At 42.5% G+C, this 14,820-nt stretch overlaps 1 protein-coding gene across 2 annotated transcripts in view; it reads right to left on the minus strand.

Moving 5' to 3' along the window:
- The window catches only part of LOC117507043 (low-density lipoprotein receptor-related protein 1-like), a 446,568-nt gene extending 438,726 nt beyond the window's left edge, over positions 1-7,842 (minus strand). The window contains exon 1 of one of the 2 annotated variants that reach the window (XM_034166738.1): positions 7,116-7,842. In XM_034166738.1, coding sequence (XP_034022629.1) covers positions 7,116-7,212 — 97 coding nt within the window. In that variant the 5' untranslated portion in view covers positions 7,213-7,842. The remainder of the gene's footprint in view (positions 1-7,115) is intronic. The other variant, XM_034166739.1, reaches the window with a different exon arrangement.
- Positions 7,843-14,820: the final 6,978 nt, after the last annotated feature.

Genomic DNA, 14,820 nt, shown 5'->3' on the forward strand with positions numbered 1-14,820 from the left:
TCTCTCTGTCAAAACCACAGGAGGGCTCAGTGGGCGTGGCATACAGAATAAGCAGGAGGTTTTTTTTTTAATTTGACATTGCTCATAGGAGTGTGGCATCTATATACCCAAGCATAAAGCTGCAGGACTGTGAGGATGTTTTACATGAAACCTCAACAACATATAACCTTAAACAAGGGTCGAAATACATTATTTAACCTACTTGCACGTGCTAGTAACAAAAAAATTACTTGCACCAAAAAAAAGTTACTTGCACAACCAAAAGTCAGTCTTATATGAACCTTAAAACTCCTCCTCTGATGTGTCAGATTCTTAATTCCTCTCTGGAGAGAGTCTGCCGCCGCTGCTCTCCCCTCAGTTTTTTTTTTCACATACGTGCGCGAACGAATCATCTGTGAATATTATTTTATTTATTAATTACACAGATGTATAATAAAACAAATGATGACTGGTTTATAACAAAATTATGACAGAGTTTCGGAGCGAGTGAGCGAGGAACTACAGAGCCCTGGAAGTGTCATCGCAAAATGTTTTGCATGTGGAGAGAATGTGCGCACGTTTTATTACATTGTGTGCTCATTTTATGATATTGTGGGTGCATTTTCGGCATCGTTTGAGTAAAACAAGGGCACGATCTACTTAAACGTGGCCACAATTTGTAAAACGTGCACTCAATATTGTCTTGACACATAAATGTTGACTATTAGTCAACAAGCCAACAGACAGTGTAATACAGTTCCGCATTAAAAATGGATCTGGTCAGTGTATATAATCATGGTTTGGGTGCACAAGGACATACAGAGAATTTCAGCTGCCCATCATGGCATCATCTGGAGTTTAAGCACATTAAAAAGGATGCTGAGGTCGAAGCGTCATGAGGATGACAATTTAGGTCATATTATGAAGTTCATTTTGAATGAAAGGAAAACGTGCGCACATTTTATTAATCTGAGAGCATGTTTTATTAATTCGAGGGCTCGTTTAAAGGAAAACGTGCTCACGAATTATCACGGCCAGGAAAACGTGCGCACATTTTATTAATTTGAGAGCACGTTTTATTAATTCGAGGACTTGATTAAAGGAAAACGTGCGCACGAATTATCACGGCCAGGAAAACGTGCGCATGTTTTATTAATTTGAGAGCACGTTTTATTAATTCGTGTGCTCAATTAAAGGAAAATGTGTGCACAAATTATCATGGCCAGAAAAAAAAATATCACTTTAAGTGACGTCTCCTGGGTTCTGTAAAGGAACCGCAGCGGCAACTACTTTTTTTTTTTCACGTGCACGCACAAACTAATCGTCCGTGAAGATAATTTTATTAACTACACAGATGTATAATAAAACAAATGGTGACTGGTTTATAACACAATGATGACAGAGTTTGAGGGGGAGAGAGAGAGGAACCGCAGCCAGCCATTTTTTTTCTTTTCTTTGTTTACATCTGCATGCGCGAACACAACAAACAGAGCACAGCAACTCGCTCCATGTGTCTGAGTCATAAAACGTAGGGAAGACAAAGACAACACACTGGAAATTGTTTTTTCGTTATTTATTCCTTTATTGGTTCATTCTACTGGTGCTTATAGTTGATAAAAGTTAAAGATAAAGTTACTTGCACCAGTGCAAGTGCAGTATGAAATTACATGCACCGCTCGAATAATACGTGCACAAACTAGCACATGCACGTACTATTTCAAGCCCTGCTTAAAAGATAGACCAAATAGATTTTAAATAATATGACCCCTTAAATACTTACATAAATAATTTGTAAAATAATATATTTTCATTGAAATTGTGCTTTGAATTAGTCAAAATTTGACATATTTTACTGTGAACATTTTGGTTGGTTAAAACATGGCTGATATCAACTGATATCAATCTCTCATCTCTCAGTTGCCAATCCAGTGTCGTGCTACTGAACCTAGACTGAGTGCATTTGGCTGACACACGGTACACAAAAATTAGGTAAACAACGACCCTGTTTCAGAACCTAGTTTCTGAAATATGTCCATGTGCTCTGTTTGTTTAACCTGGCATTTGAGAACTTGATAACATTCATATGGAGGTTGAGTTAGGATTACAAAGGCTCACCATTCCTAAGGCAAGAACTGGGATTCTGACACAAGATAATAAGTAGAACATGCCCGAATGTCCACTTTCTTTTGTGAATATTCTATGTACAGTGGCCGATGGGGGCCACAACACTAGAAAATGCTGAAAACACACACACACAATAACTGTTTCAATAACAGATACTGGGATAAAAAAAAAGTCCTGCAAATTGCAAAAAGCTTGCAAACATACACAATACAAATATATAATTATATAATATAATGTATAGCACAGCCTTTTAATTTAATAGCATATCTGCTACAGATTCACACAACTCACACAAAAACAAACACTATGCAAAGCTCCATAACACAACTTTAGTATTAACAACATAAAAATAGGTTTCTGCCCAAAGCACTTTAACTGACTTCTACTGTTCAGTGCAAATAAAATAATGAATTGTGAAATTATAGCTAGCTATTTTGGAGCGCAACAAAAAAGAAAGCATCTAAATCCACCTGACAAATTTGTTCCCTCGTGTTCGATTAAATGATTTAGATTTACGTATTTAGACAATATAAGTTTGACATTTATGATAGTGCTTCCTCATGAGATCATACAAGGTCAAACTGTTTTAACTCTTAGAACGTCACTAAATGGTCACATGAGGAGAACTCTTGTTTAAGATAGAGCTGTTTGACTTAATCTTTAATTAAACCTCACCTGCACCAGTTACCGTAGACCTGTAATACAGTGACCTCTAGTGGGGTTTACGTCATGTCTGACTGACAACATTTTGATGAGGGGTCATCAGTTTCTTTAGAGAAGGGACCAAATTATTGAAGAAGAATGAGAAGGAAGAACAGCAGCAACAACAATAGAAACTATCTGAGCCAGCCACAAACAGTTATATTTGCCAAAGAACCTCAAAGTTTGTCTTTGGCAGTTTTTGGAGGGACTGATGTTACCATTTATGAATGCTGGTGAAAATTTTATTTGTATTTATTTATTCATTTTTTTTATTGATCATTTATCACCGATGTCTCAGGTGTCACGGGCAACAATGAATCACTGGGTGCAAAGCTTTTTTAAATGCTATATTGTGGCAAAGGTTTTTTATACCAGAACAAAATACATGTTGACAAATATACATACCACCCCCCACCCCCCCCCCCCCCCCCCCACCCACCCACCCACACACACACACACACACACACACACCACTAAAGTCCATGTGTGGGAAAAGCTGGCAGGAAAACAGACTCTTGCTGTGTGTTCAAGTTCAGGAGCTGCATCCCCCTAATGCCATGGTCACACGGCACTAACGAAGGACACCAAAGCCAAAACGAAACAACAAATCTGGACTTACGTTGACTTTCAGGGGCATCATTTAAACGTCGTCTAACTTTGTTCCTGTAGCTGGCACTTCATCAGAATTTTCAAACTGTTGAAAAATGTGAACGAATCCCAACAACGTCCTCAATTCGTCCGTATTCGTCCTCAATTCGTCTGTTTTGACGGTTCCTTTTCGTTTGCGTAGTTCCCGTACCATCAGCATTCCATTTGACTGTCGTCCAACCTCCCAAATTCGATGTACTTCACGAATGTTGACGATATCTGAACGGATCAATAACTAAAGCTCAGATGAGCTGAACGTGACTCATCCATGTGTGGGACGAAAAGCAATGATGTCATACAGAAACAATAATGGCAATAACATTTTATCAACTACTTTAACTATTTACACACGCACGTTCCAGCCACGAACGGCCGGAACGTGCGTGTGGGCACACGTTGTTGTTGTGAAGACAAACCTGTTGTTGAGACAACCAGATCCCGCAACTGAATTGGTTGAATTAGGATTGCAAAGGCTCACCATTCATAAGGCAAGAACTGGGATTCTGACATGAGAGAATAAGTAGAACATGTCCACTTTCTTTTGTGAGTATTCTATAGTGGCCGATGGGGGCCACAATACTAGAAAATGCTGAGAAAACACACACACACACACACACACGCACAAACACACACACATGCTTGCACTGTTTCAATAACAGATACTGACATAAAAAAGTCCTGCAAATTGCAAAAAGCTTGCAAACATCCACAATACAAATATATATAATATAATGTATAGAACATGTAACCATTTAATTTAATAGCATATCTGCTACAGATTCACACAACTCACACAAAAACAAACACTTTGTAAAGCTCCAGAACACAACTTTAGTATTAACAACATAAAAAGAGGATTCTGCCCAAAGCAATTTAACTGACTTCTACTGTTCAGTGCAAATAAAATAATGAATAGTGAAATTATAGCTAGCTATTTCGGAGCGCAACAAAAAAGGAAGCATCTAAATCCACCTGACAAATTTTTCAGTTCCCTGGTTTATGTGACAATCATTTCCTAAAATAGTATTTTAGTCTTTGACTTGAGTCTGCACAGCGTTGTTCACCTTTAACTGTAACACATGAAGGAACACTTTGGTGCCCCATTAAGAAACAAGGACAAAAGTTGGCGACAACACTGAAACACTGACACAGCACTGGAATACATGAGTCACTTGTGGCTCATGTGGCCTATAAAAAAATAGAACTGCAAAATTTCCATAACAGAGCAACATTAAAGGGTTCACATTATACACCCTGTCAAATGGCTACAACAGATTACCAGATTTCTTCAAACTAAATGGGAAAATCTTCAGCCAACATAAACATATAAATTTCAAATTTATGTTCCTGTTGCTTTAAATGGAAAAGAACTGCTGTGAGTGTATTTCCATGCCTCTCCCATTAGGGGGAGTGATTGAGTGAGTCACACAGGCTACAAATGAGCTAGCAACCAAGAGCTAAAATATTGATGTGTGTGACATATGACACAAAAACCTAATGTGAGCTGTTTTAACCCAAATTCTGCATGTAGCAGGAGGTTTCAACATCCAAGTAGAACTGTTGCACTCATATTTTTCACAACTGTTTGTTGTTGTGCAGGCAGCACGGTGGCTCAGTGGTTAGCACTGTTACTCTCACAGCGAGAAGGTCATGGGATTAATTCCCACCTGTGGCCTTTCTGTGTGGAGTTTGAGTGGATTCCCTCCGGGTGTGCTGGCTTCCTCCCACATCCAAAGACATGCAGGTTAGGTGGATTGGAAACTTCAACTTGACCATAGGTGTGAATATGTTTTTTGTCAATCTGTGGCCCTGCGACAGACTAGCATCGTGTCCAGGGTGTACCCCACCTCACGCGTTATTACTGCTGGGATAGGCTCCCCACGACCGATTTTGGATATGGGGTTGAAGATAAGTGTGTGTGTTAGTTGTGCTTCTCAAGAGAAACTGCTGTCCATCCGTACAGCAAAACCTTCTGCAACAACTGTAAAACTCTCAAAATTGACATTTTTATATATTAACACTGGAAGGTCAAAGGGGCGCACCCTGCAGAGGTGGTGGCCAAATGATTAGTGAGCTTTGTCTCAGTGTGGAAGGTTCCCGGTGTCACCGAACAGTCCCGCCTAAAAATCAGTCTGCCCTGCCTTCACTGCGCATCCATCATTTCAGAGCATCAGCATCGTCATTTCTAAGCGTCAGCTGCGATCCACCGATTATCGCCTTGTTTTTGCCTCAAACTGCACTCCAGTCATCATCTATCTCAGCGACAGATATCTGAAGCTTTTGTACAACAATCATTTCCACATAAATTCAGCATTATTTTGTAATAAAACACAACGGACCAATCAGAGTGCAACAGAGACGTGCAGCTGCGCTTACGTCATTTCAGTGCATCAAACAGCCTCATTTCCGCTTAAAACTAACTTTAGAATGATTTAAGAGGTTTTACCTTGTCATCTGGTGGTTAATAATCACATTATTCCCTTTGATTGCCTTGGGTAAAGAGAGTCAATCTCAGATATGTTGTTGTGGTCTGAAATGATGCATGCACAGTGAAGGCAGAGCAGACCAATTTTTACGGGGGAGACCATTTGGTCTGTACAAACCCACCCTTGCCACATTTTCTCTATGTAATGTGGAGTTGTGTGAGGAAGGGCATCCGGCGTAAAACTTGTGTCGAAACCAACATACAGATCCACCTTGGATATGCTGTGGTGACCCCATGTGAAAACAAGGGAGCGGCCAAAGGGACTCACTTTTCACTGGAAGGTCAAAGCTCGGCGAACCAAAAAAATCATGCATTAATAAATCCATTAATAAATGCCTTTTTTCTTTTTTTGTGAATTTTGGGTATCAAGTAGGAGATGTAATAGAAGCCCTGAATTCCTCACATCACTCACTAGATGGTGACAAAAGCTGCTCAAATGTGCGGCAAGATCTCGACTGTTTATTCATTTGAAAAAGATGGACTGACAGCCAAAAATCAACTGAGTTGTGTCCCTTGCCCTTATGGGTAACTTATGGTACCACAAAAAGCAGATTAAAAATACATAATACAACACAGGATTTAAGCAATCACATAACCCATCAGATTTAAACCTGTAGCTAAGTTACAAACAACCCCCAACCTTCTTGAACCACCTGCAACTATTACCCAAATAAGCATGACTGCTGATATAAAGCTGCTAATAACCTATATTTAAACCACAAGTACATACTTCACAATATAATCCTTGACACAAAAAACTAAGATAAATAAAGTTATGTCTGCGGCCGTCACTGACCACCAAAAACGGAACAGCTCCAGAGAAGACTACAAAATAAAAATAAGTAGAGATCAGCCTGCTGTTTTTAATCTGACTGGCGATCCGTCTAAGTAAAATTAGTATAAAAGGTGTTCGACCTGTATACGTGCTAGTTTGATCAGTTAACAGCAACCAACAAGCACAGGAGTTGTGACACTGCAACATTAACATGTGACACTGAAAGAACAAACAAAAGGCTGCTTTAATCATCTCAGCCCACTTTCATCCCATCCACGTTGATTTTGGCTGCTTTCCTACTTCTGCCTGTGCGCAAAGATGGAGGAAGAGAAAAGCAATAAACCCACTTAAGATTTTTTTTTTCTTTTTTGTGGAAACATTGAGTAAACCAGTACTTCTTACCATCAATAGCTCTTTCTGGTGTGAATGTCTCCAAAGTGTGCAAAAATCCCAAAACAATCAGCGCCGTCGCCAACACGCTGGCCGCGATGCGCAACATTGTGTCTATGATCCTGGAAGAATATTAGTCATCAACCGGCTCCTGGTCCTGTCAGGCTGGATGGAGGTTGCAGGCAGCCGACGATGCTGGAAATCCTGCTGCGCAATGGAGCCGCTTTTTATCCGCTCGCAGAATGATTTTTTTTCTCTCTCTCTCTCTCTCTCTCTGCCCCCCCCCCCCCCCCCCTCTCTCTCTCTTTCTCTCTCTCTCTCTTGTTCACTGTCAGGGGCACAACGCTGAGGTTTCTCCCAGTCCTGAGCGGCTCAGCGGCTCCTCGGATGCACGGACCGTCCTGCCACAAAGGCTAGCAGGCTGTACTGAGCATCAAGCTAGCCCGGCTTGCGGTCGAGATGAGGGAGAGCTGGCGCCTCCAGTGATGCACTCCGTTCGTCTTTTGTTCTCTCTGACCCGGTGAAGAAACCGCAGAGGGGGATAAATAAAGGTTTGTGTGCTGCTCGGCACCTCTGCTGCTGCTGGACGCAGATTGAGCCTGAAGCCTGAAGAAGCTCAGCAGTCAGCCAGCGGACTGATGAGTGACGTCGGCGGCTGGCCCTCCTTCTCCTTCTCCTCCTCCTGCTGCTCCTCACGCCTCCATCCACAACCATCACTCATAAGAACTTAAAGGGGTCCTGTAAGACACCTTTTAACAAGCTAACATCCGTAAAAGGGTGTTTTAAAAGCAAAAATTAAGATTCCTACCTCGGAATAGAAGTCTGATGCTACATCTGATTAATCATGCTAGCTTACTTTATATCCGTGTCATTTGATTGGTGGCTTGTATGTCACGTGACGTATAATTGCACCATTTGCCATTGCATTTTATATAACGGCTGAGTGGATCCTTGTCATTTGATTGGTGTCACATCACATCACTGTGGTGTCACATGACATCACAGTAAAATCCATCCATTTTCTTCCGCTTTATCTGGAGTCGGGTCGCGGGGTCAGCAGCTCAAGCAAAGCCGCCCAGACTTCCCAATCCACACACACGGAAGGAAAAAGTAAAATCACAGTAAAATCACCAGTGTAAAACTAATACTGACAGTGTTAAATTAACACTGACAGTGTACATATGGTCCTACTCTGACCAGACTAGGACCATATGTACTACGACGATTTTACTGTGATGGATTCATTCATCCCATTTGTGTTGCATTGCATTTAGAGTGCAAATTTGGTTCCATACGTTTGGTACCATTGCACTCTGCACTACATGCACACACGAGAATGAAAAGCTGGACTCATTTCTGAGATGAGTTTTTTTTTTTTCTTCTGCACTGAGGACGTACACAGTCTTTTTTTTTTCTTTTTTTTGGTAGTACACACACGCACAAACGCCGACCATGTTGCTTGTGTGTCTGAGCACATGTGGGAGACAACAACTCTCCTGAGACATAATTTGATTGAGCTAACTGACGCTGCTTGTAAGATACACACACACACACAAAACAAATCCACTGTGCTGTCTGGAGGCTGTGAGCAGGAAGAAAGAAAGAAAAGTTGGACTAATTTCTGACGTGATGTTCTTTTTGCTGGACTGAGGACGTACACAGTCGACCGAGCCGGTTGCATGTGTGGGATAACGGGGGATAACAAAACAATGATTTGATTGAGCTAACTGAAACTGGTACACACACACACAAAATCCACTCCACTTTAAGCCATCTGGATGCATGAAGACCTGTTCACATGAAACACTGATGTGATTTTTGGCTGGACTGAGGAACTACACAAAGTCTTTTTTCTTTTTATGGAAGTCCGAAGTCAGTGCACAGCATCACTGGACTACACATCATCGTGGAACACCAAAATGTAAGCCCCTTTTCTGTTGTTTATAAATTAAAATGTCAAATGACAAGGATCTATTTTCACTGTTATATAAAACAAATAATGAATGTTTTTCCATTCTTTCAATGAAACAAATATTTAATTCGGTGAAAGATGGAACATACCATTCAAGGAGCCTCGTTGAATGGTAGTTCTTTCACCTCATGAAAGATTCGGACCATTGAACTCATAAGCATAGACGGGATTGCTGTTGTTGTTTACTTCTGCCTTACCTGCACATGTGCAAACAGACGGTAGGCAGAAAACTCCAGACTCCAAGCAGATGCGATGAGAAAACACACGGCAAGATGACTTCAGACTGCGTGTCAAGTCTTGATCCTGAAGATCGAAAGTGATCTTCTTCTTTGTCTTTCGTCTGTTCCCGTTAGGGGTCGCCACAGAAGATCAATCGTTTCCAACTCACCCTGTTCTCTGTATCTTCCTCTGTCACACCAACCACCTGCATGTCCTCCCTCAGCACATCCATAAACCTCCTCTTTGGCTTCCCTCTTCTCCTCCTGCCTGGTGGCTCCATCCTCAGCATCCTTCTCCCTATATACCCTGGGTCCCTCCTCTGCACATGTCCAAACCATCTCAATCTCACCTCTCTGACTTTGTCTCCAAACCGTCCCACCTGAGCTGTCCCTCTGATATGTTCATTCCTAATCTTGTCCATTCTTGTCACTCCCAAAGAGAATCTCAACATCTTCAGCTCTGCCACCTCCAGCTCTGCCTCCTGTCTTTTTGTTAGTGCCACCGTCTCTAAGCCGTACAACATAGCTGGTCTCACAACTGTCTTGTAAACTTTCCCCTTCACTGTTGCTGATATTCTTCGGTCACAAATCACTCCTGCCACCTTTCACCATCCACTCCACCCTGCCTGCACTCTCTTCTTCACCTCTCTACCACACTCTCCATTACAGTTGACCCCAAATATTTAAACTCATCTACTTTCACCACTTCTACACCTTGTAACTGCATTATTCCACTGGACTCCCTCCCATTCACACACATGTACTCAGTCTTGCTTCTACTGACTTTCACTCCCCTTGTCTCCAGAGCATATCTCCACCTCTCCAGACTAGATTCAACTTGCTCTCTACTCTCACTACAGATCACAATGTCATCTGCAAACATCATAGTCCATGGGGACTATTGTCTGATCTCATCCGTCAACCTGTCCATCACCACTGCAAACAAGAAAGGACTCAGAGCTGATCCTTGGTGTAATCCCACCTCCACCTTGAATGAGTCCGTCATTCCGACTGCGCATCTCACCGCTGTCACACTATTCTTGTATATGTCCTGCGCTACCCTAACATACTTCTCTGCCACTCCAGACTTCCTCATACAATACCACAGCTCTACTCTTGGCACCCTATCATAAGCTTTTTCTAAGTCCACAAACACACAATGTAACTCTTTCTGGCCTTCTCTGTACTTCTCCAACAGTATTCTCAGAGCAAACATTGCATTTGTAGTGCTCTGTCTCGGCATGAAACCATATTGCTGCTCAAAGATCTTCACCTGTTTTCTAAGCCTAGCTTCTACTACTCTTTCCCATAACTTCATGCTGTGGCTGATCAACTTTATGCCTCTGTAGTTACTGCAGCTCTGCACATTACCCTTGTTCTTGAAAATAGGAACCAGCACACTTCGTCTCTACTCCTCAGGCATCCTCTCACTTTCCAAGATTTTATTAAACAATCTGGTTAGAAACTCTACTGCCATCTCTCCTAGACATTTCCATGCCTCCACTGCAATGTCATCTGGATCAACTGCCTTTCCACTCTTCATCCTCTTCATACCAGCCCTCACTTCTTCCTTACTAATCTCTTGTACTTCCTGATTTACTCTCACCACATCATCCAGCCTTTTCTCTCGCTCATTTTCTTTATTCATCAGCTCTTCAAAATATTCCCTCCACCATCTCAGCACACACTCCTCACTTGTCAGCACATTACCATGTGCATCTTTTACCACCCTAACCTGCTGCACATCCTTTCCAGCTCTGCCCCTTTGTCTGGCCAATCGGTACAAGTCCTTTTCTCCTTCCTTACTATTCAACTTCTTGTACAGCTCGCAATATGCTCGCTTTTGCCACTTCTCTTTTCGTCTTACACCACATCTCCTTGTACTCCTGTCTACTTTCTTCATCTCTCCGACTATCCCAAAACTTTTTCGCCAACCTCTTTCTCCTTATGCTTTCCTGGACCTCTTCCTTCCACTGTCCAGATGTCATACCCAGTACTGTCCTAGCTGTCTCCCTCACCACATCTGCAGTGCTTTTCCAGTTGTCCAAAATTGCTTCTCCTCCAACCAGTGCTTCTCTCACCTGCTCGCTAAATTTCACACAACAGTCTTCCTCCTTCAGCTTCCACCATATGATCCTTTGTTGAGCTCTCACTCACTTCTTCTTCTTTACCTCTAAAGTCATCCTACAAACAACCATCCTATGCTGTCTAACGACACTGTCTAACAGTCTTCCTCCTTCAGCTTCCACCATATGATCCTTTGTTGAGCTCTCACTCACTTCTTCTTCTTTACCTCTAAAGTCATCCTACAAACAACCATCCTATGCTGTCTAACGACACTCTCTCCTGCCACCACCTTACAGTCTCTGATTTCTTTTAGCTTGCATCTCCTATAAAGAATGTAGTCCACCTGTGTGCACCTTCCTCCACTCTTATATGTTACCCTGTGCTCCTCCCTTTTCTTAAAGTAGGTATTCACCATAGCCATATCCATCCTTTTTGCAAAATCAACTACCATCTGTCCTCCCCATTCCTATCCTTGATACCATATCTACCCATTACTTCCTCATCACCAATTTCCACCCTGTTGGGCAACAGCACCGGTGGCAGACGTTGTTAACCTGGGCCGCAACCGATCCGGTATGGGAATTCGATTCTTAGTCTGCATAGTTGGGTTGGCTTGTTTTACGCCAGATGCCCTCCCTGACACAACCCTCCTCATTTATCCGGGCTTGGGACCGGCAGTCAGAATGTACTGGCTGCACACCCCATGTGGCTGAGTTCCGAAGATCGAAAGCGATATTGTGAGAAATTAAATCTCGGAGATGACCGCCATAAAGGATTTCAGATTTTTGGAGGCTTACAATTATTTTATCAGTGGTCACGTGAGGATTAGCCTCTTGCTGCAGACGTTGATGTCTGTCTATGATCTTTCTACTGTCTGGTTCCGTCTGTATGGGCTGAGTGCAGCAGCAGGACGTGCTCTGAAGTTGACAAACTTTTTAAATGCCGTCCAGAAAACACACTTGTGCGCAGTCCGGTCGGTGTGCGTATCGTGCGTCAGGCTGCAATTAACCTGTGTTAACTTACAGAGTCATTAAATGCAGTTCTGCGTGTGCCTCCATGGTTGAAAAAGTGATGGAGAAAAAAACAACGAACTAAAGGTTTCTCTTTGACCAAAAAAAAAGAAAAAAAGCCACGACAAGGAGGTGGCAGCTTTAATTATATACACCCAGACGTTACATACACCTGTGTGGATCACACAACTCCCCCCCCTCCCCCCAAAAAAAGATACACAAAATCAGCCCATTATAACAATTTGAGAGCATACTATCTATCTATCTATCTATCTATCTATCTATCTATCTATCTATCTATATATATATATATATATATATATATATATATATATATATATATATATACGAGGTCTGTGAGAAAAGTATCGGACCTTTTTATTTTTTTCAAAAACCATATGGATTTGAATCACGTGTGATTACATCAGACAAGCTTGAACCTTCGTGCGCATGCGTGAGTTTTTTCACGCCTGTCGGTTGCGTCATTCGCCTGTGAGCAGGCTTTGTGTGAGCAGTGGTCCACCCCTCTCGTCGGATTTTTATTGCGAATAAATGTCTGAACGATTTGGAGCTTTGCTGCATCAAATTTTTTCCAGAAACTGTGAGAGACCTCCAGGTGGACACCGTTCGGAAAATGAATATGGCTTTCAGGGACGATTTTATGGGGATTATACAGATTAAGGAGTGTTACTGCCGTTTTAAGGATGGCCCACAACTGCTGAGAGTGCGGCGCGCTCCCAGCGCCGATCGACATGCTCAAACAACCAGATCATTTCCAACGTGAAGGCTTTGTTGATCCGGGACCTCGTCTGACTTTCACAAAAAGGCAGGAGACGTGGACATGAGCACTTTTTCGGCACATTCCACTGTTACAGGAGTTTTTTTCATGGAAAGAAAAGCGGAGGGACGCGCCACGGAGCCGTTCATTACGTGGCACAAAATCACCTCCGTGTTGGTCTCACAGGACGGCTTTCAGGTGGATTTCAGATGGATTCCGGTTGCTTTTCAGTCGTGTGATTATCCGATTGTGATTGTGCATGAGCTGGACATGCCCCAACATGTCCTGGAAGGCTTTATCACGGCGTTGCTTTGCGCCATGCCCCTCCACCGCGATGCGCGGAACTCCTCCGCACGTCTGTCTTAATGTGCTGATAAAGTGCTGATGTCCACGTCTTTTCACAATTCCTGTGCTAGTCAGACGACATACCGGATCAAGACAGCATCCAGTTTAGAAATGAACGGCACATTCCACTGCTACAGGAGTTTTTGTCATGGAAAAATGAGCGGCTCCACCGCGACATGGCGCAAAGCAACGCCGTGATGAAGCCTTCCAGGACATGTTGGGGCGCATTCATCCGCTTCTTTTTCCATGAAAAAACTCCTGTAAGCAGTTGTGGGCCGTCCTTAAAGCGGCAGTAACACTCCTTAATCTGTATAATCCCCAAAAAATCGTCCCTGAAAGCCATATTAATTTTCCGAACGGTGTCCACCTGGAGGTCTCTCACAGTTTCTGGAAAAAAATTGATGCAGCAAAGCTCCATATCGTTCAGACATTTATTCGCAATAAAAATCCGACGAGAGGGGTGGACCACTGCTCACACAAAGCCTGCTCACAGGCGAATGACGCAACCGACAGGCGTGAAAAAACTCACGCATGCACACGAAGGTTCAAGCTTGTCTGATGCAATCACATGTGATTCAAATCCATATGGTTTATGAAAAAAATAAAAAGGTCCGATACTTTTCTCACAGACCTCGTATATGTGTGTGTGTATGTATGTATATTTGTGTGTGTGTGTGTGTGTGTGTGTGTGTGTGTGTGTGTGTGTGTGTGTGTGTGTGTGTGTGTGTGTGTGTGTGTGTGTGTGTGTGTGTGATGTGAACCAAACCCTGGGTTCCTGGACAGTCACCTCTGTGTGTCTTCTCGCTGGTTTTATTTCTTTACGCCGGTGAGTCCAACTTTACACTTTGTGTTCCTCCGTTTGTCTGCAAAATCGCTGTTTTGCACTTCAGTCACCGCTTATCACCTAAATGTGGAGCTACACAGAGAAAACCAAAGGAAAAAATAAAGAAAAATACAGAAGGGGAGGTTTGTGTTTAATGTGATGTGTTGGAACCATCAATTTTCTATTTGAACACAGGGTGAGCTCATGTGATCCCATCTTCCACCTGTACCTGTACATTGGAAGTATTTAGAGAAAATACAGAGAATCAACATGGATCCCTGCAATATTTCCCTCAAGAAGTTCACCAGTTTTATCGATTTTGAGCGGAAGCCAGACATGCGGTATACAGATATTTTCAACTACTTTATCAACACTCCATCACCCTACACAGGAGAAGCCCTGAAGGTGTATAAAAGTTTGGATGCCTAGAGTTTCTTCACGGCTGGATGGGTGCAGAATGTGGTCATCAGTCAAGTTACTGATGACCTCTTGGTAATAAAAGCT

The sequence above is a fragment of the Thalassophryne amazonica genome, chromosome 3 (genome assembly GCF_902500255.1).
Source record: "Thalassophryne amazonica chromosome 3, fThaAma1.1, whole genome shotgun sequence".
In the NCBI taxonomy this organism is placed as follows: Eukaryota; Metazoa; Chordata; class Actinopteri; order Batrachoidiformes; family Batrachoididae; genus Thalassophryne; species Thalassophryne amazonica.